At 34.9% G+C, this 22,350-nt stretch overlaps 1 protein-coding gene across 18 annotated transcripts in view; it reads right to left on the bottom strand.

Moving 5' to 3' along the window:
* RAPGEF2 (Rap guanine nucleotide exchange factor 2) overlaps positions 1 to 22,350 on the bottom strand; it is a 300,342-nt gene that overhangs the window by 99,118 nt on the left and 178,874 nt on the right. For 3 of the 18 annotated variants that reach the window (XM_037830932.1, XM_037830933.1, XM_037830934.1), the window contains exon 1: positions 559 to 618. The exons of 13 other annotated variants lie outside the window; for them this stretch is intronic. In XM_037830932.1, coding sequence (XP_037686860.1) covers positions 559 to 618 — 60 coding nt within the window. Of the gene's footprint in view, positions 1 to 558; positions 949 to 22,350 lie in introns of those variants that run through there. 2 more of the 18 variants (XM_037830930.1, XM_037830931.1) reach the window with 2 other exon arrangements.

Here is a 22,350-nt window from a genome sequence, read left to right as displayed (position 1 = left end):
ATGGGATCAATTATAAAGAAGCAATACTTGTGGCATTGAAAAAAAAAATTCTGGGTTTTCAACAATTACTAACACATACTAAGAAGTCAGATGAGTCCCACTGATCATTTTATTACCAAATCAATAACCAAAAGCTCTTCCTTCCCTCACTCAAACCACATGTCAATTCCTCACTACAGATGTCCATTCTCAACCTTTCTTATGATCTGTCATCAAAATTCAAGTATAAAAACATTTTTTAAAAATTATTTGATTAAATAAAAGCTGAACTGTGAACCTTTAATTTCTGATTGTAAAAATCAGCTGTCTAATAAATATTTCTCAGTGCTCAAGATTTTTCTTTAAAAAAAAAACAAGAATTTTGGTCTAATCTTAAAAATTTTTAATTACAACAAAATTGGAAGAACAAGCCAGTTGTAACTTACCCACCCTCCTTCAAGCAAACAATTATATCCTCAAAAAAGCTGTTTTCCCTTAAGAGAAACAGCAAAAATTCCCATTTTAAAGCAGTTCACTATGATGTGCTACTGAAGCACAAGCAGCATTTGTGATACTTACTGAATGTTTCTCCTGCTGGCCCATAACTCCATGGTTAGCTGGGATTGCTAGTGGTATCATAATGAAGAAACATATGCTGAACTGAATTTACACATCATGTACCAATCTCTCACGGATGGCAAGTCACCCTCTACAGCATTAAATTAAAATAAAAAAGAAAAAGAAAGGAAAAAAAGAAGGAGGAGGGAAAACCAAGCTGCAGCTTAAAGTGTCACTACTGGTAAGCTTTTAAAAAAACCCTCTCACTTGTAGACCAGAAAAGGAATCTGAACAACAGTGTTCGTCTCCATTTTAATAATATTGAAAGTCTAGCCATCTTAGGCTATAACAAGACTGAGGAAACCTTATACAGTTCTCAGTCTTCCAAGAGAACAAGATCATTTCTGAGACTGAAGAACAAGAAGCAAAAGAAAAGCAGGGGGGAAAAAAAAAAAGCTAAAATGGCTGACTGCACACAGACTCTCCTCAAAAAGGCTTAATGCAGAATTATATTAGTCAGGGTAGTATAAGAACCAGTCTCTAGCATTCAGCCAAGCATCGTTAATATCCTTGTTTCATTTGTAATCACACTTACAGACCCCTCCAACCAAGAAAAAAAGAAAAAGAAAGAAAGAAAAAATCAGGGCAGAGCATGTGAATCGGGACCTCCTCCCTGGCTGCTAATGATGCTGACAGAGTGGTGACCAGTGATCTCTGTCCCACTCTACTAACCAAGTTTGCACAATTAATCTTAGCAGCATGACACTGATGGACATTTAATTTAATGATGTCTGTCCCACACACTCAACATAAGCATGACTGCTAGCAAGAGAGTCACTAACAGAAACACAGCACATGCACACACACAATCTCGAGAATCATGAGTCTGAATGCAATACACCAATATAATTACATTATTGTGCTTACTTTGGAGGACCATGGCTGCAGGCAGTTGGCATAGCAACGCACAAGGAAAGCCATTTCCTGGGTAGAGAGAAAGCTTCCTTTTCTAAATAAAAAATTCCTCTTAGGAAGCAAACGGCATTGCTGCTTCCTGCAGAAAGCAAGACACTGTAGTCTGTCTCTTAACCTGCAAGGCTCACACTCAATGCAGTTCTAGTGATGTAAGTGGATTTCTCTCTCTCCCTCCCTCTCCCTATATACACTGAAATATTCAGCTCAAATGGCACACACATTCCTTAAGGCTCGCCCCCTCCTCTACTTAACCATTTCACTCATTAAGGTAGCAATGGACAATTCAGATAAAATAACAATTTCTTGCCTGTATTACATCAGCGGCTGTAGGTTAAGCAAGTCTCAGAGGGATGGAATCCATTGATTGCTGACTCCAAATAATATCACTGAAGACAGGGTGGGAAAGCAGAGCAAGGACTTACTTGAACAGCTTTGAATTAAAATATGATTTTTCACCAAGGTGAAAGATAAAGGAGTGGATATGACAACACATTTACTTCGTCCCCACCCTGAAATATTGCTAAAGTTAAACAAGTACCTGTCAAAAATTTACAAAATGCACATTTGACAAGTTTTATTTTAAATTTAGAAGATGTGATTTTCACACACACACACAGCCTTGCAAGTAATATCAAAACAAACCCACCCAGGTGTTTGTTTTTAATCAAACCAAACTTCTTCTAGAGGTGGAGAGTTGAAGTTAAATTAAGATACTTTAGTGTTAGTTCCTTGCCCCTTCCCCGTTCCCAGTATCCTTTTTTCTTAGCCTTCTTATATTATTCATTATCCCTTTTCTCCTATGTATATTCAATTTCTTCCCCCACAACCAGAGGTCCTCCCCACTGGCTTTTAAATATGTACAGGTCTGTTCCATCTCAAAACAAAAACAGCGATGCTCCTTAGACCCTATACTCTCCTGAGTGTAGCCTAACCTCTTTCTCTCTTCACAACCAAATCTCTCAAGATTTACCAGCTTTGGCTTTCACCATTTCTTCATCCCCATGCACTCCTCCAATGAAGGACCATCACCCCTGTTATACAATTTATACATCTAGAAATTATCCTTAACACGTTTGTCCATGTCCAGTCCACCACATCTTGTTAGCCAAATACTCTAAATTTTCTCAAATTCATGGAGTTTTCTTCATCTCTGCTGCTATCATCCCACATCAAACCATTATGTATATATTTTTGCCCTGAAAACTCCAAAAGTCTCCTTATTGAACTACCTGGATTCAATTCTAACCCCATCCACCCAACTCATTTACCAGACTACCACTTGAGGTTTTTTTAAAAAACTAAAATCTGATCACTTCCACCTCATTCTTTGAGCCCCTTCTACAAGTTAAAACTCTTCAATGACTAACCACTGCCCTCAGCATCAGGACCAAAACACTTATTGCAAGCCACAAGATTTGTACCTTTTCCAGACTTATACCATGCTCCTGCTCACTCTCCGTGCTCCAGATCACCGGGGCCACTTGTACTTCCTTGAATTGGCAAAAGGGAATTTGTTCCAGTTAGTCCCTCTGCCTAGATTTCTCAATCTTCCTCCCATTCCTGATCAACTCTACCCCCCAAAAAGAAAATACAGATAAAATGCCTTCTTAGAGTTCTCACAGTACAGGTATCTCTCCCTTCACTAGATATTACTATGATCACGATTTTACATTTAATCATGAGATTATTAATCAATTAGTGTCCACCTCCCCCTCCACACTCTAACCCACAATGGGTGGCACCATGTCTGCTTCTGTGCACCACTCCACTTGCGGGACCTGGCATGGTGCCAGGTGCACTGTAGGCACTTGCATTTTTGTTGAATGAATGAAATGTTCAGTGACTGGGAATGGACTTTGGCAAGACCGTAACTGATGTCTTCTCCAAATTTAAGTCAAATTAACCCTGTGCTGATGGTGTCTGACCTTATATGAGAAGGTCTCCTGTTGCTTGTCTCTCTCTGGAAAAGCATGTCACTAATCTCAAGAAGGAAACTAACGTAATCGGGAGACCTCACAGATGAAGTCAGAGAATCACACATCCTCAGGCACTCATGCTTTCCTGTGCTGAGACTTGGCGTGATTTCTCCCACAACCTGGCCCCCTGCCTACAACCTACATATCTTAAAACTCATGTCTGTAATACTAAAATTTTATGATATACTACCTTTTACATTGGAATACAACTATGCCAGGTTATAATACACCAAACACTATTTAAGAAATAAAATATAAATTCAAGATTGAGGGAAAACACATACTGCAGACTTTACAAAAGCAAGACTAAATCACACTTACCTTGAAGTAGCCTTAATTTGGGTTATATTTATCCCATTCCCCAACCCTCTAGATTTAGCAAGTAACATTAAATAGATCCAGCTAGGAAAAAGCACCTTGAAACAATTTTCTGTCCTGTGCCTAGAATATCCAATGATTTTTAAATGATCAGTAACAGTGATCCAATAGTTGGAAATTGAATACATAGTCCAGGAAACTAGTTTACATAGAGGCATTCCATGCTAAACTTAATATCACTATACTCATATTTTTTCCACCTAAAGTATTCATTTTTAATTACTATGAAAACGAGAAAAATGGTCTGTTCTCAGTAATTATTAATCATATTTAGTACTTACACTGCATTACTCATAGAACTCAATATGCTTTACAAATATTTAATTAAGCTTCATCAAAACCCAAGGGAACAAGAAAATAATATATTCCTCTTTCACAGAAAAATAAAGTATATATGATTATAGATTTAATAGTTTCAAAGAATACAAAACAGTACTCCAGATTCCTAATACTGTTTTTCCATGTAATCACTATGTAATGACCTTCTTTCTCCCCCACCCCAGGGAAGAAACTATAGAGGCTGGGGGAAATTTTGTGTGTGGGCAGGAAGAAGTTATTCTTTGATACTCAGAAACTAGAAGTTTTACAAATTTGATTTCAAATGTTTTGTTGCCCCCCCCCAAATGATATTTAAAAAGGCTATTTTCTATATGAATACACCAAAAAAAAACAAAAAAAACTTAAGTCAATGCAAGATAGTTATTATGCTAGATGTAGTCATAAGTTTTACTCCTCTTTTCCTAAACCTAAAATCACCTTAGTATATAATTCTTCCAAAAAGAAAGGTTGATTATCTGACAAACTCTTTATAACTTAAATAAACCAATCCTACATTTTCATACAATCGATTCCATCTTTGGGTGTGTCTGACAGCTCCTCTACATAACCCTCACAAAACAGTATGGAGGAAATTTGGGTTAGAATTTTATTTCTTTCATTTTGACTAAATGACATGGTGTGTTAGGCTCATCATAAAAAAGTACTTAATTATGAAATAAAATATCAAAGAGCCAAGCACAATGCCTGACATATAGTAAATGTTGAATATCTGAATTGACTATAAATACTGGTTTTAGAAATGCCCAGTATCAGAAAGACCTAATTGAGGGTCCAAAAAAGAAAGCCTAGATATACTTCAAACATATGTCCCAAAAAAGTCTTTGGGCTCTTTCTTTAATAAAAAAGTGTTGGACAAAAAATTTTTTATGTTATACTGAATCACAATTGGAAAACTAATGTAGAAACCTACCCATAATAAATATGCTCAAGATTTGCAAGAAAAAAAGTTGAGATGGCATGTGTTGAAGACATGCAGAAAAACTAATAAAATAAAGAGGCCTATAAGTCAATGAGAAATTCCAACATAAAGAATGGTGCTGTGAAAAATACAATTGCTTGAAAAATGAACAGACTTTAATAATGCCTTTAATAAACCTCACTTCATTTGCTAAAACCTATCTTAAGGAAAGGCCAGGCTTCATCTAGCAATACTGAAGGTTTCAGGGATGGAATCTTTAGCTATAAATCATTTCACCAGAAGGTAGGGCCTCAAATGGGGCTTCCTACTTGAGTAATTCAAAGCAACATTCCAAATGTTAAGCAGGAATTATTACCTTTATTACTAATTAGGCATTTAATATATTCCCCTTGTGATTAACATGTTAGCGTGAACACAATAAATTGTCAACTATTCTATTTTTATTTAACAAAAACTAGATATCTTGCATCAAAACTAGAATATAAGTTAGCTGAGAACAGGAGGCATGTAACATTTTATTTATCTGGTACTGTCAATGATAAATGCCCTCACCTAGCACCTGATACACAGTAATTGCTCAAAGAATGAATGCATAAGTGATTCCACTTAGACTTCAAAACCAATCCTGTGAAGGCTTTAAAGATGAGGGAACAGATATGTTTGTGTAATCATAAAGGACATCTAATTTGTTTACTGACAAAATTAGGGGTTTTAAATAACTTTATAGGTTAGAAGAACAGGTTAAAACTCTAACATTTAAAATATTAAAGGGATAAATGTAAAGAGCTACATGTGTAATATCAAAATGTCACTTGTCGACCTCTGGAAGATGGCGGCTAGGAGAGACAGGGCAAAAAAACACCTCCATGAAAAACACTAGATAAAAGCCAGAAAGTCACCCAGAGCACCAGTTCCAGCAATGCACCAGCTGGGCAAGGTCTGCTAAATCCATAGGGACCGTGCATTTGGTGAAAACAGGAGTCTGCATTCTGAAACGAGTGAGTAAGCCTGCTGAATATCTGGCAGCCACGCTGCGGTGTGGGGAAGCCGTGTGTTGGCATTTGGAGTCGGACCAGTTCTTTTTTAAAAACCCAAAAGCTGCTGTGGATATGGCAGTGAGAACCGCACAGGGAAGCATGGTAGGAACAGCGTCTCCACAACCTGTGAGTACGCCTCAATATCTGGTGTGGACAATAGCCTTTCACGCACCCGCTGCTAACTGTCTCGGAGCTAGGGAAGCAGAGGTTAGCCAAAAGGGGAAAAAAACCACACCCCTTACAGCCATCTACCCAGTGGGCTGGGAACGCTCCTGCCCGGCGCCAGCACCACAGCCCAGAGCTGCGCCAAAAAACCCAGTGCGACAGGAAGTGTTTCCAGCAATACGCGCACACACTACAATATCTGGCATGGACAATAGCCTTTCGCACACCAGCAGCTGTCCTGGAGCTAGGAAGGCAGAGCGGTGTGAAAAGGGGGAAATTAACATGCCCTATTCAGCCATCCTTTCAGCAGGCTGGGAATGCCCCTACACGGCCCAGTGGCCCATGACTTCCCTTGAGGGTTGGCAGGCACTTGTGACATAGCACAACCTTCCCTCAGCAGAGGCCCTAGAAGAGCATGGCTTAGAAGACGGACCCACTCAGAAATCCCAGAGAACATACGCCAATACCAAGGCAGAGACAATCTGTGGCGAGACTGAAATGAAGGTTTAGACTCTTGGAACAGCCTTAAATCTCCAGGAACACCTGGGAGGTTTGATTGTTAAAGCTGCCCTCACTCCCTAACCGTTCAAACACCCCACATTCAGGGTGGACAGCACCAAGAACACATGCAAAACTGGTCCACCAACTGGACCCCACAAGAATCAGACCCCCACACACCACAAAGACAAAGTTGGGGAGAACTGGCTTGAGGGGAATAGGTGGCTTGCAGACATTACCTGCTGGTTAGTTAGAGAAAGTGTACGCCACCAAGCTGTAGATCTGACAAATTAGAGAGAAGTCTTTGAATTAGCATATATCCTAAAAGAACCGTATCAAGTTAAGCAAATGCCAAGTGGCCAAAAACAACAGAAAATTTTAAAGCATATGAAAAAAACAGATGATATGGATAACCCAAACTCAAATACCCAAATCAAAAGATCAGAGGAGATGCAGTACTTGGAGCAACTAAAGACAAACAATGAGACCATGGCACAGGATATAAAGGACATGAAGAAGACCCAAGAAGAGCATAAAAAAGCAATTGCAAGAGTAAATAAAAAATAGATGATCTTATGGAAATAAAAGAAACTGTTGACCAAATTAAAAAGATTCTGGATACTCACAGCACAAGACTAGAGGAAGCCGAACAATGAATCAGTGACCTGGAGGATGACAAAATGGAAAATGAAAGAACAAAAGAAAGAATGGGGGAAAAAATTGAAAAAATTGAAACAGACCTCAGGGATATGATAGATAAAATGAAACATCCAAATATAAGACTCATTGGTGTCCCAGAAGGGGAAGAGAAGGGTAAAGGTCTAGAAAAAGTATTCAAAGAAATTGTTGAAGAAAACTTTCCAAACCTTCCACACAACATAAATACACAAAACATAAATACACAAAGCATAAATGCCCAGAGAACTCCAAGTAGAATAAATCCAAATAACCCACTCAAAGACATATTCTAATCAGACTGCCAAATACTGAAGAGAAGGAGCAAGTTCTGAAAGCAGCACAAGAAAAGCAATTCACCACATACAAAGGAAAAAACATAAGACTAAGTAGCGACTACTCTGCAGCCACCACGGAGGCAAGAAGGCAGTGGCATGACATATTTAAAATTCTGAGAGAAAAACTGCCAACCAAGAATTCTTTATCCAGCAAAGCTCTCCTTCAAATTTGAGGGAGTGTTTAAATTTTTCACAAACAAATGCTGAGAGATTTTGCTAATAAAAACCTGCCTTATTTGAGATACTGAAGGGAGCCCTACCAACAGAGAAACAAAGAAAGGAGAGAGATGGAGAAAGGTTCCATAATATTAGATGAAGATGCATTTTTTAAGCCAAATAGTGACCATTGAATATATGTTTGGCTTTATTATCATCATAGTCATCATAAGATACAACCCTATATTAAATTACTTTTAATTCCATATTTCAGAGAGGAATAAATAGACATTGCAGAATGGTGACATTATGAAGGAGAAAACATACTTGGCATCACATCCTATTCCATGCTACCATTTCTTTCACTCTATTTCAAATGGATAACTCCAGTTTATGGTAGTGCATTCTTTCTGAAACACTAGAAGTCAAAAGATGAAGATACCTGCCTCACTTTTCTGACTTGCTGATTGTAAATGTGGTCATCTCACTTAACTTGTAAGATGACTCTTAGTTTCCTAATTGATAAAACAGGAATTAGACTAAGAATAATTAAAAACTACTAAATTTAAGCATGAAAATATAGACTTCTTTTGAAAATCCAAAGGAATACTCTCATAGTTTTTGAGAGCATTGAAAAATGTGTATTCTCAATTATGTTCTATTGGTTGGTGTAAATTAGATGCCATTGTCTGGAGACAGGCATGGGATATATAGAGAAAAGGTATATAGGGAGCAGTGCTGGTGAAAATGTCTATTTATATATGGAGAGACATCTGTTATTGTAGTCACCGAACCACTAAATTTAAGTGGCAATTATTAACTTCTATTTCATACACTGAAACAAAAGAACATTAATTGTGGACCCAAGATTTGCTATTTATTGCATAGTTAATGAAAAATACTGAACGATTTTAGCTCCTGAGTTCAGATGGAGGGCTTGGCAAAAAAAAAAAAAAAAAAAAAAAAAAAAAACCTATTTACTCTCTGATCCCTAAGCTTATATAGTTTACAGTGAGAATTCCTATAAACAAAACAAAATTATCTCAATGCATTTAGCTCCTTGGTTCAGATAAAAATAATTTGAATAGCAAGGGTTATGTGTAGGTATGTTTGTAAATACACAAAGGAGGAAGAAGGGGAAGTATTGATCTGTATTCAGATTTATTCTGCAATCTATGTATGGTGTGAACAGTGCAACAATATCCTCATCTGTAAAATTTATAACACGGCCACTATTTTGTGATATCAAATAAGATGACTATAGATACCTGAAAATTAAATACTATTCTGAAACTTAAAAAAAAAAAAAAAAATAGAGGGGCATATAGGGAAAAAATATACCTATTGCAAACCAACTACAGTTAGTATTTTAACGTTCTTTCATCAACAGTAACAAGTGTACTATACCAATACCATGAGTCAACAATGGAGGGGAGGTTAGTTAGGGGTATGGGAGGATTTGAATTTCCTTTTTTTTTTTTTGTCTGTATTTCTTTTCTGGAGTAATGAAAATGTTCTAAAAATTGAAAAGAAAATTAATTGTGATGGATGCACAGCTGTATGATGGTACCGGGGGCAACTGATTGTACACTTTGCATCTTTGGATAATTGTATGGTATGTGAACAATCTAAATAAATAAATTTTTTTTTTAAAAAATGTCACTTGTCCTAGTATAGAATGGAGTAGGCTCAAGGAGCAAGTCACAGGAGGCAGGGGTGTATCAAGGAGGAAAGTTCAAGTTGGCCACAAGGTCAGTATGAGCTAATGCACAATTCCTTAAAACCCTAATATTATCTTGGGTTACATCAATAGAAGTATGATATCCAGAGCAAGAAAAATAAGAAGCTCTGCTGTAATCTGCATTGGAGGATATAGTACCACTTTATGCAAGTTACGTAAGTAATTTAGGACAGCTAATGAGTAACTATAGTTTTCAAACAACAGAAAATCTGGGTGATAAGGAGTTTGGGAAAGCTACAAATTAGGCATGTTTAATCCAGAGAAGAGGCTTACAGGAGTAGGATCTCCTCAAAGATATGAAGGGTAGTTTTATGAAAATAGAACATGAATATTCATTCATTCATGTTGATGTAAAAGAGATCTAGAACTATGAACTAAAATTATGTAGAGTCAGATTTCAGCTATACATAAGGAGAAGCGTCTTAATAATTAGCCCTTTCCTACAACAGGTAATAACTGCTATGATTTACCAAGCCCTTACTTTGTGCCAGGTACTGAATATGAGTTTGACCCGCTTATGTAAATGGCTTGTCTCACAAATATCAGTGCTTAGTGCAATTAAAAATCTTAAAGCAGAGGCTGAATATCAGGGAGTACATACAGGGAGAGAGAACAATATTAAGCTATCTGAGTAGGAGATTCCTGAAATCCTTTCAAGTTCTTAAGGTTATAGTATTTAACATGGCTATTGACAAACATCAACTCGTGGCAAAATGGGGAGGAGAGAATGTGAATGATGGAAAATGAGACCACATGAATAGAAACGTATTTATCTTGGGGTAAGATTTCCTGCAATAACTATCCTTTAGTCTGAGGTTTTTGTATTCCTACATTAGCAGGGGGGATATTAAAATTCCCTTATGTTTTTAAATGAAAGTAATAATTAGATAATAGTTTTGAGGTTTTCTTTTTAATATCCTTACTTGAAAAAATTAAAAGCTGCCAAACTTATACCACATATAGACTGAGTGATTCATTCAGTCATTAATTTTTATCTTCTACTAGTCAAAAAAATCCAAATCTGGAAACCACAGGGTAGATACAAAGAAAGTGAAATAGAAAATGTAAGACAAAGGTGATTTTCTTAATGTACAAATAATAATTTGAATTTTTAAAAATTGTAAATAACTGGACAGATTTATATAAGTTTTAAAAAAAACCTTAAAATCACTTAATGTATTTTTCAATATTCTTATATATTACCAAATCACTTCCAATATTTTCTGTAACACCCAAAGAGTACAGAAATTAGCAATTTTATAAGGGGTGACTTTTCATCTCTGATAACCAAGGCTAATTTTAGATAACTGCAATTTTTTTTTTGGTTCATTAAAGAGTCATATCTATTAAAGTTTTCATATCAAGATTTTGGCTTTCCTTACTTATGCTAACTATTAAAATTTACTAATTATTTACATAGTCACTCTGTTATGAAATGGTACTACTTACAACTGAAAACCCCTTTCTGTATTGGAATGAAACTAGTAAGGTTAAAAACAAAACAAAACAAAACAAAACACTGTGTTTTATTGGAGAAAGAGAGATAGTCCTAAAAGGGATACATTTAACTGCAACTAAAAGGTGATGAATCAATCAAAGCCTGAAAACAACCTGATAATTGTTTCCTCACACTGGACATTCCATGCTCTAGACTATTCCTTTGAAAGGTACTTAAATAGCAGGCTTCTAACATGGCTGAATTTACTGGTATAGACCTCTTTTAGATCCAATTACAAGTTTAAATAACAAAAAACAATATATATTATATTCATTTAAAAAATAAATAATTTCATAAATTTGGAATTGGAAAGACCTATGCCTATGTCTGATTCTAACTCTAACATTTACTATCTGGGTGTCCATGAACACTGAACATGTTACTTAACCTCGTTTTAGTTTGCTTATTTCCTAATAATGGAAAAACCAACACTCAGCTTTCAAAACTGCAGGGAAGTTTAACTGACAAAACATGAGAAAACACCTAGCAGACTGCTATGACACAAGCATTCAGATTGCTATGTCAGAAGCATTCAATAAGGGTCAATTTTATTCCTGCCAAAATATTCCCAAAAGTCAGCTGCCTTCAAGACTTGGACAACCTATTATATAATGCAGCATAGATGGCTGGAACGAATGTCCCAATGCAGAAATTCTTGTGTCAAATTGTTAATACAAGTAGATCTATAATGCCACTCCTAAAAACATTAGCTAATGCTATTTCTGGAAATATGCTTCAAAAATAAACATATAACCAAAGTATTACTCAGCACCTATTATCTGCTGTGAAAAGGGTATACAATGGCATACAAGATACTATCTCTTTGCAAGACTCCCAGTATTGACTCTTTAGGAATGTAATTTTTAACAAACATCTTACATTGTCATTTTAAAAAATGTAATGTCTTTCAAATAAATAACAAATGGTATAAGCTTTCAATAGGATTCAGTAGTCTTCATTTTAAAAGAAAATGGCAGTATTTACAAAGGGAAGTGTACCAGTTTGAATGTACTGTGTCCCGCAAATGCCATTATCTTTGATGTAGTCTTGTGGGGCAGACGTTTTGGTGCTGATTAGATTTGCTTGGAATGTGCCCCACCCAGCTGTGGGATGACTCTGATGAGATACTCCCATGGAGGCATGGCCCCACCCATTCAGGGTGGGCCTTGATCAGTGGAGCCATATAAATGAGCTGACTCAAAGAGAAGGAACTCAGTGCAGCTGTGAGTGACGTTTTGAAGAGGAGCAAGCTTGCTAGAGGAATATCCTGGGAGAAAGCCATTTTGAAACCAGAACTTTGGAGCAGACGCCAGCCACGTGCCTTCCCAGCTAACAGAGGTTTTCCGGACACCATTGGCCATCTCCAGTGAAGGTACCCGATTGCTGATGTATCACCTTGGACACTTTATGGCCTTAAGACTGTAACTGTGTAGCCAAATAAACCCCCTTTTTATAAAAGCCAATCCATCTCTGGTGTTTTGCATTCCGCAGCATTAGCAAACTAGAACAGGAAGCATTAATCAATGGACTGTGCTAACAGGAATAGAATTCTGCCTATCCCTCTGTTGTAATCACATATATTCCAGACAGGAAATACTTCCAAGTAAACTCGCCTGGAAAATAATGAAATACAGAAAACTGTCTCAACATAAAAGATATCTTAAATGCCACAGATTTTTTTTTATGTTTTCTTGAAAAAGAATTCTGTGTAAAGCTATGACCATATGAAATTAAGATGACAACACTTTACTTTCTTTCTCATAAATAAGTGAATAACAAACGAAGTTCAAATCACATACCTAATTTCTCCCTCTCCTTAAAAACTCTTAAAAGGCAAATAGAGGATTTTACTTATACATATTCTAGTGCACTTTGAGATTTTCAATTACTATCATGCTAATATTTAAAAAACTGGAATAATACTAGAATATTTAATTACATATACCAAACAATTACAACGGCTGGAATTGCTCACAATTGGCTAGATGGGTCATATTCACAGAAGATTTATATCTCCTAGTTGTACCATAAGTGGCATTTCATAGTATTAACAAATAACCACAAATCTATAAAGAAACACTTAACAGAATAAGGCATTCACTCATTAATTCTACAACTGACCCCCAAGACTTTAAGTGGGATAGGAAAAGAAACAAGAAATCAGGAGTGACCTTTGGAAATCAACCTAGGCAGTTCAACAATGCACTTTAAAAATCAGCAGAATATATATATTCTGTTCATCATATGAAATGCTTACTAAAAGACCGCCTCATAGCAAATGTAAAATCCAAACCTGTTTTCTCAATGGCTTGTGTTCTCAGGAAATAAATGTTTTTTAAAAGACATAAAGGAAAATAAAATGAGACAATTATTTAAGGGGCTACCCTACGAATCTTCCTGTGGATAATACAGATGCTTTCACCAAGGGAGACCCACCTGCAAGGACAATCTTTCCAGCCCCTTTCCAAAGGCAGCTGTATCCCCTCAGACATTTTGCCTTAGAAGCTAATTACGGAACCTCAAGGCACAATCACGGGCCACACTTTGTGATGGCAAAGGAAACTAGCCACTAATGTCTAAACATAAGCAGAATAGGTGGGTAGGAAATGACTACAGCAGCATCTTCACTTAGGACACAAATGAAAAATAGGGGCCCAGTATAAAAAGAAAATGGATACTCAAAGGAGAGGATACCAAAGATAGAAGGAAATTCTAGAAAAACAGTAAGGGGAATTTTTGAGAAGAAAGAAATTTTAAAACATTTCTGGGTTTTGTGTTTTTGATTTTTTTTTTTTTTTTTGCATTCTCAAACTGAAACAGCATTTATTAGAGTAATTACGCTGAACATTAAGTATAAATCATGCACAAGGATGTTAAATTATCCATATTTTTTTTTAAAAATTGATTACTAGTAACCATCAGCACAATTAATATATTGAAAACCCAATTATTTAATGTAAAGCATTTTGAAATTTTTCTTCTGATACTATACAAAGTTAACTTGGGATCTTCCCATTTTACCCTAGTATCTATAAGAAACAAGAGGGAAAAGGCAGTAAGAAAAAAAATCAAACAAGAAACATAAGCTCAGGGTTGATTTTGCGGGCATGTCATCTGTGCAATTGCACAGGGTTCCATGCTTGAAATGCCCTACACATGGTTAATGCTCTGTCACTGCCTCAAAATTTTTAATTTTTAAACAAAGGACCCCATATTTCCATTGTGCATTGGGCTTCACAAATTATGTAGCCAGTCCCACATAAAATAAAGATAATTCAAATACAATATTTTAAATGGAGCCATGCTATTAAGCTTTCGTGAAAAGTTCACAAGCTATAGTATAACGACTATACATTACGATGCTGGTCCTCAAAAGTCCCTACTTTATTAACATTAGTTTGAATTTAAAATAATTTAAAACAATATAATAATTTAAATTTAATTTAAAATAACACAAAGCCAAACTTTAATAGCTTCTCCTTGACTCTCACAGGTCCAATTTACTACCTATGCAAAAAAATTTTGAAGAATTAAATTGTGATCTGTGGTCCCCTATCCCCCAAGACTGTTTCAGGGAGTTTGCAAAGTCAAAACTATTTTCATCATAATACTAAGACATTATTGCTTTATTCACTGTGCTAACATTTGCACTGGTATTCAAAAACAACAATGGGTAAAACTCTCCACTAGCAATGTGCACCTACTAAATTACTAGGCTAGTCATTGTATTCTTCACCACCATAATTCACAGTATTATAAAATAAAAACAAACAGCTAGTTTGGTGTAAAAATGCCCTTGATGAAACAGAAACAATTAGTAGCTTTTTAAAATCTTAACCCATTAGTACAGGTCTTTTTAGTTTTCTGAATGATGAAATAGGAAGTATGCATAAAGCATTTCTGCTACATACAAAAGTACAATGGTTGTCTCAAGGAAAAGGACTTAAGCAAATTATTTGAGTTGCGAGCTTAACTACCCTCTTTTAATGGACACCGTTTTTACTTTTGAATGAATAAATAACAAACTACTATTATTCAGACTTGAGTATATGGCAGACATTTTCTTGAAAATGAACAAAATGAACTTGTCACTTCAAGAAAAACAACTGACAGTATTGTGGTTGCCAATGATAAAATTTGAGCTTTCGAGTGAAAATTAAATTTTGGAAAAGTTATATCCAACACCACAAACTTCCCAATAATTAAAACCTTTTCTAATGAGATCAGTAGTGATATTAACAAATGTGATATTTTGATATTTTATAACATCAAAATTTGGAAAACTGCTTAACTCAGCAACCAATACATGGGTTTACAAAATCATGCATGGATAAAAAAATCCATTCAATGGACAAGTGAGACAAATAGGTTTTATAAAATAGAAAAGTTCATTAACATGATTTCATACCTCACTGCAACTAACCTTTAAGAAACTACCACTTGTCAAATTTTGGTGTGATACTATCAAAGAAAAGTATCTACAATTATCTGAAAAAGCTATTATAACTCTCCCATTTCCAACAACCTATCTGTGGGAGGCCATATTTTCTTTATAAAATTTATGTACTTCAACCAGAACAGCACTTCACAACAGATTGAATGCAAAAGATTTAAGAATTCAGTTATCTTCTATTAAGTCAAATATTAGATTCACAAAAGTTTAAAACAATACTGCTCTGCTATTTTTTTTTGTTTTGTAAAAGATAATTTACACCAAAACAGACCTTATTTATGTAAACATATAATGAGCTTAGTATGGTTATTTTTAATTAATTAATAAAATATATTTTAGAATTTGTTTTAATTTCTGTTAGTGTAAATGTTGATACAGTTAACATACATAAACAAAAACTCATTGAAGACTTCAAAAAGTTTTAGGAGTATAAGGGAGGCATGAGATCAAAATGTTTGAGACCTTCTGCTCTAAGGGATGAACAGAAAATAATCAGCCTCCTAGCTCTTCTACTGAATTCACAGAAAACTACATAGTTATTTTATTGTCTTAGATTCCTTTAAGACAAAACCCTGCATTTATGAAAGTACCCACTTTGAACCCTCAGACTGACAAATACACATGTAGAATGGTTAGCTACTCATATTCTTCCAATGTAACTGGGAAAAAGGCAAAAGTTGGTATCAAAGAGGAATAAAAAGACTGCAGCTATCAAATGTTCCTTCCACAGACACCAAGAATACTTGGTGTATTCTTGGCATACAAGCTAATTGGGGATTCACTTATTTCACAAATCAACGCATGGTAAAATGACTTTTTTACTAAAAGCTTTCCTAACTATCCCCATATTTCTTACTATTCAAACAGCTATCTTAAGATTCAGTTTAAAAATCTGTATTAAAAAACGGTTAGAAAGTAAAAAATAGAAATATATTAATAATTATTGAAAGGTACATATTATAACTTATTTTGAGACTTGAAATATATTTTCTAACACTCCTAGATGCCTTCTGGATTCTGCAGCATAGGTGACTGATTATCTTAACTGTACTCATAGATACCTGACTAAAATCAAGACCACCTGAATATTTTTTTCATACTCAAATCTTTCCCTTCTGAACTATTCCCCCATTTATCCAAGTTAGCAACTCATATTTCATATTTGGCCCCACTCTGCTGCCATATCATTTCAAGGCCTGTAATTCCAAATTCCATATCACAGTGAACTACTACCTGTCTTCCACTTGAAAGAGAAATAAAAGTTAAAGGGGAAAAAAAAAGGCTAAATGATCCCATACTGAGCTCATAAGGAATTGCTCTCATACGATTATTCAGTAAAACTTTTTCTTTTCAACAGAATCTACAATCATTCTTTTCAAAATATCTTTAAAGTTATTTTTCAGCCTATATGTAATTATAATAGTCATAAAGGATGCTAGATCCATCTATGAAATGGATATATTCAAGTCAGCCAAAAATTTGATAATGAGATATTATGGATAATGACTAAATTTGGGGGAGAAAATAGAGGGAAAATCTATATACACAAATATGCATAGCATTTAGTAGGCATTTAAAAATGATTTGAATATAATTAATCAAAATATTCCTTTTCACATACGATTTAGAACCTAACATCTACACACTGCATAAAATGCTAGTTTCTCACCCAGGTCAACAAAACATTCTAGCTAATACACAGGAATTTAAAATTAGTGGATTCAAAACCAGAAGAGAACATTTCTAATCAACTGATATTTCAAACAGTGAAAACAGACAAAACTGGTAACTTAATCATAAAAAGATCAATTCAGCACTGATAGGAAATAGGTCTGAATACCAAAGTAGATTTTTCCAAAGAAAAGAGACATTTTTCAAATCAGCATGTAGCTTTGGGGAAAAAAAAAAAATCACATAATAAGAAATGAAATAGTCCAAGATGAAAAGGATCTTTGCTGTTGTGACTAAAAGCTAAATTTTAGCCAAGTATATTTAAAACATGTACAGGCACAGAGAGCCACCAGTGTTCACAAGTAGAGTCAGGACAAAGTGGCAGTGATCCTTTTGACAAATAAATTGCTTGAAATATTGCATGACATGCTACACAACACCCTTATTACTTTCAATTTCCAAGTGCAACCAAAAGATGGGTCCAATTATGACATCAATACAAGCTTTCTTTCCAAACGGAATGAAAGAACAGTAAATCCCAGTGGACACTGAGGTTCTGCAGCAGGGATGATGTAATACATAAAAATAGACATCCTCCAACAGAAGCTGAAACTTGGGTAAACAGCACCCTGCATACTATTCTCAACTGCCTTGCATGAATTTGCAATGCACGCTGTTAACAGACTGAGAGAAATCATTTTATGTTTTATTTCCTGATTTACAATTCAATTTCTATATGTTTTATAGTATAATTTCCCAATCTGCATCAATTAAATCAACATAAATATCTGATTTTAACTGCAAGAAAGAGAAATATTCCCCACAAAGCAAAGAGACTGAGACAACTGCAGCAGCTTTAATTGGCTGCATTTTGCCAGAAATTGCGGCACACTATCATTAAGTCCACCTATTGTTCAAAGACCTTTCCACAGGGAGTGTTCTTCAGGTTTTTAAAATGCAACATGTTCTAGGTGGAGTGAAATCAGCAAATCTGCTGCTAGTGAGTCTGAGGAGCAAAGGATACTTTTTGATACTTCTCTTTAAAAGACTGTATGATGCAAATATAAAAACATCAGGCATGCATAAAATAAATAGCACCTAGCAAAATCTGTGGGGTGTGGTTGGGGTAGTATAGACATCAGTCCTCTAACACGCCCTCTACATCCTCTCTTTTTCATTATTTCTCAATTCAATTCCACATTTGTATTGGGCTTTCCTGTGTTAAGGGATAATCTGCCTCAAAATACCACTTCAGTGTTCACATTTAGTAAAATCATGAAACACTACTGGACCAGAAATTACTGTCCACAAAGAGAATCACCAGAAATTAATAAATTAGAGTTACACATAGCTTTTTTGAAACATAATTATTTCTACTTTCTTTCCCTCTGAATGCCACTTAAATCCCCCTACCCTAATTTTTACTGCCAATTGCCAAATTCTGGTCACCATTTCCATTTTCGTTACTTAACCAGGTCTTGCAGCCCCCATCTTTCCTTCCTAACATTCCAAATCCTTTTTGCCTTGGAGCTAAGAGTTTTCCTAAATGTAAATCTAAATGTATATCTCAGCCCATCAAGCCCTGCTTCAGTCTCTTTGTTGCTGTTCCTTATAGCCCTCATGGAAAAGTTCAACTTTCTTACCATGATTTCCAAAAATCATATAATCACTCAACCTCTAGGTCTTTGAACTCAGCCTCCGGGTTCCTTCTGCATAGAACATTTTCCTTTGCATCAAGGCATTCCACCATTCACGAAGTTATCCCTGATTCCTCAAGGTGCCCTGCCTGTGTGCCTTCACAGTACTGGTAATTCTCCATGTTCTAGTTTCCCATTTAATGTATCCATACGCCCAAAAGAATGTGAGCTCAATGAGGGCAAGAGCCTATCTGTCTAGCAGACCTTTACATCCCTGGAGTCAGCCACAGACCTGTAACATGCTGGGCACTCCGTAAATGGTGGACAAATAAAAACAAGTATCTAAATGAAAATACTAAGCATTTCTCTTTACGGTACAAGAAATAAAATACGCAAATTTTCTGAAACTCCTATCTGTATTATTCACAGAGAGGCTCTGATGACAATATTGATGACAAAGGTTTTGAGTTCAATTATGCAAATACTTGATAAATTTAAATTTTAAAAGAATAAAAATATTAAAATAACCAAGAAACTTCCCCTATATTCACATAATTTCTATACAAGCAATATAAACAGATTTTAAATGTCATATGAAAAAATTATAGTCACATGGAATATGATATGAATTGACTGTTAGGAGTTCCTGAGTAAATCTTTAATGTTCTAGGAAATTTAGTTGATATATAATTCACTACTTTATTATTCAAATTAAACAAGGAGCCTCAGTCAAAAAACAAAGCAATAACTGACCAAGTAAAGGCAGGACCTGAATGAAAATACTAGCTATTGCTAATTTTAAGGACAAAGCCTAAGTCAAAAAGTCTAATGTCATATACATATGCATAATCACACTGATTAAATGCTATAATTGTTTCAATATCTAAAATTTTTTCACACTGGCCAACATATTGAGAAGTCTTTAACTATGTAAGCTGTAGCCGAGGAATGATTATAACGCAATTATAATCATAAAGACTTGCTTTATATTATTATAAAGAATAACCTTATTTTTAAAATGGGACATATTTTCACAAACCTCATACATGAATTAGTCTTATTATACTGATCCCATATTTTCAGATATTATATTATCACTGACCACAGTAAAAAAAAAAAAAAAACTTTTCACATAATGTTGTAATATTAACATCCTATTTTATTTCTTATATTAAGTTGATTTTATGTGGTATTCTCTATTACTTGTATATACCTGTACCAAGAACTTTAAACTATGACTAAATTACTAAAAAAGTCAAACATTCACTAAACAGTGCTCTTAAGTGTATACACATATTGTAGAAAAGAACTACATACAACGTGTGGGAGATATTTTTTTACATGACCAAAAGGTTTACATTATTTCAAAATGTTTGCATCAATTGAAAATTTATAAATGTTTAATACTGCATTCAAATCCTCCTGGTTCAAATTTGTATAAAGTATAGCCATACTTCTGGGGGCACACAGGATGGAGGTGGAGAATCAATCAGAACATCCAAGTTTGGAGAGAACTGTAATTTTGTAACCAGCTTAGCAAGGCTGGAAATTTTGAAATGTCAGTGAGTACACATAAACCTCTGTTTAGGCAGAGAAAGTTTTCTTCAGTCTCCAGTCTCTCAACTCTCTGTACAATTTTTGCCCTTTCCAAAGTGGGAAAGGAACACATCTAGAGTAGGGGATGTTAAAAGAAAAGGAGGAGGAATAAAAGAAGAAAGAATAGGTATGTACCAGCATCTCATATCACTACAACAAGGTAAAAGTTAAAGAAGCTCAGACTTCAAACTTACGACCTTCTTTCCCTCAAGTCCTACTTCGTCTCTTCTCCATCTTTATTATGGAAGTCAGATTTTCTTACCCCCACAAACTTCCAGAATAAGTTACCCATGAACACAAAGAGGGCCAGTAATTATGGGTAAATTAAATGAGGGCTTTTCCCCCTGCCAAAGTCCCAACTTTGTCTCTTTAAACATGGACCCCAATTCTTCCAGTCTCTACCAGGAACATTATCTACTACCTGCCTCTGTATTCTTTACCCACTGTAAGACTGAAAATTCATGCCACATCCTATTTTCTGACAGTCTTAAATATAGGCTCAATTCATCAAAATGTAAGAAAATGCTAATGAAAGCCATCTCCAACCTTCCCTTCTCACTGCATTTAAAAATGCTTATTCTCTCTACAAACTTCACACACTTGCCTTGAAAAAAATATCCTGATAATGTTCTATGGACTATAAGCATATTCGTGTTTCTGAAGAAAATTATCATCTGCTTGAAACTATTGCAATACATCTAATTTTAAAAAGTGTACATAAGGTATACATCATAACTATGCACACTTTTTAAATTCAATTCCTAGTTCTAAATGGAAACTTTACTAACTGCTAATATTTCGTGTTAAAAAACTTTTTTTTATCAAAGATTGTTAGATTTACCATATCATTTAAAAATGAGTGTTTCTAAACACTAGTAGAGCAATCACACCACTTGTGGCATTTTAATATGTATTCTCTTGTAAAGAACAGACGGCAGCCTCATTTTAGTTTGTATAAGCAAAGAGTTCATCCTATTGGATAAGTTTTCAATAATAGCCAAAAACATTAAATTGATGATAGACTTCCCTAAGGTGAATTAAATTATTCAAGGTAATTTTTCCTGTACAGTAAGAAAAAATAACCATAAAATTCTACTAGTTATTTAACCAGTTTCCAGAGACAAAACAGTTTTTCTTCCCTGACTCTGAATTCCCTGGTAACTGCAAATTTGACCCACAATTTCAAAAGAGTAGTGCTAAAAATCATAAATAAGTCATGTATTGGCATGAAAAAAATGAGCTAAAATATTATAGGCTTCAATTAAAACGCAGAATGACATGAAAGCATGAAATTTGTTTAAAAATAAAGTATAAATAAGAAAATAGAGGGATTTTAAATTATTTTTTTGAGTAAGCCTTTTTTCTATCTGACTAAAATTTCACCAGTGATCTCCCAATATGCTCTCACACTGCTTTCACCAATAGCATTTAAAATGTAAATTTTGAATAGATTTCTCATAAGCTTTCACACAAAAAGCAATAAAACTCCATTATGTCTGTCTGTCTTTATTTTCAAATCAGATTAGTGAAGAACAGTGCTCTTACTCATTCTTAAAAATTAGTAAGCTGCATTGTTTTACTCTTCATTCAAAAAAGGTGTGCAGTCCATCCTGCATCATGACTAGTTTTACCATTGATAGTTTCAATATTCTAAGAGATTTTACTAAGTCAGGGCAAAATACAAAAGGACAAGACCAAGCAAAACACAAAATATTATAAACTCATTAGTTACAATGCAAATTCACAAATAAACTTAGGTTA

Source organism: Choloepus didactylus, chromosome 3, assembly GCF_015220235.1.
Source record: "Choloepus didactylus isolate mChoDid1 chromosome 3, mChoDid1.pri, whole genome shotgun sequence".
Lineage (NCBI taxonomy): Eukaryota > Metazoa > Chordata > Mammalia > Pilosa > Megalonychidae > Choloepus > Choloepus didactylus.
Note: the sequence above shows the minus strand (reverse complement) of the source record. Positions and strands in the feature narration are given on the sequence as shown.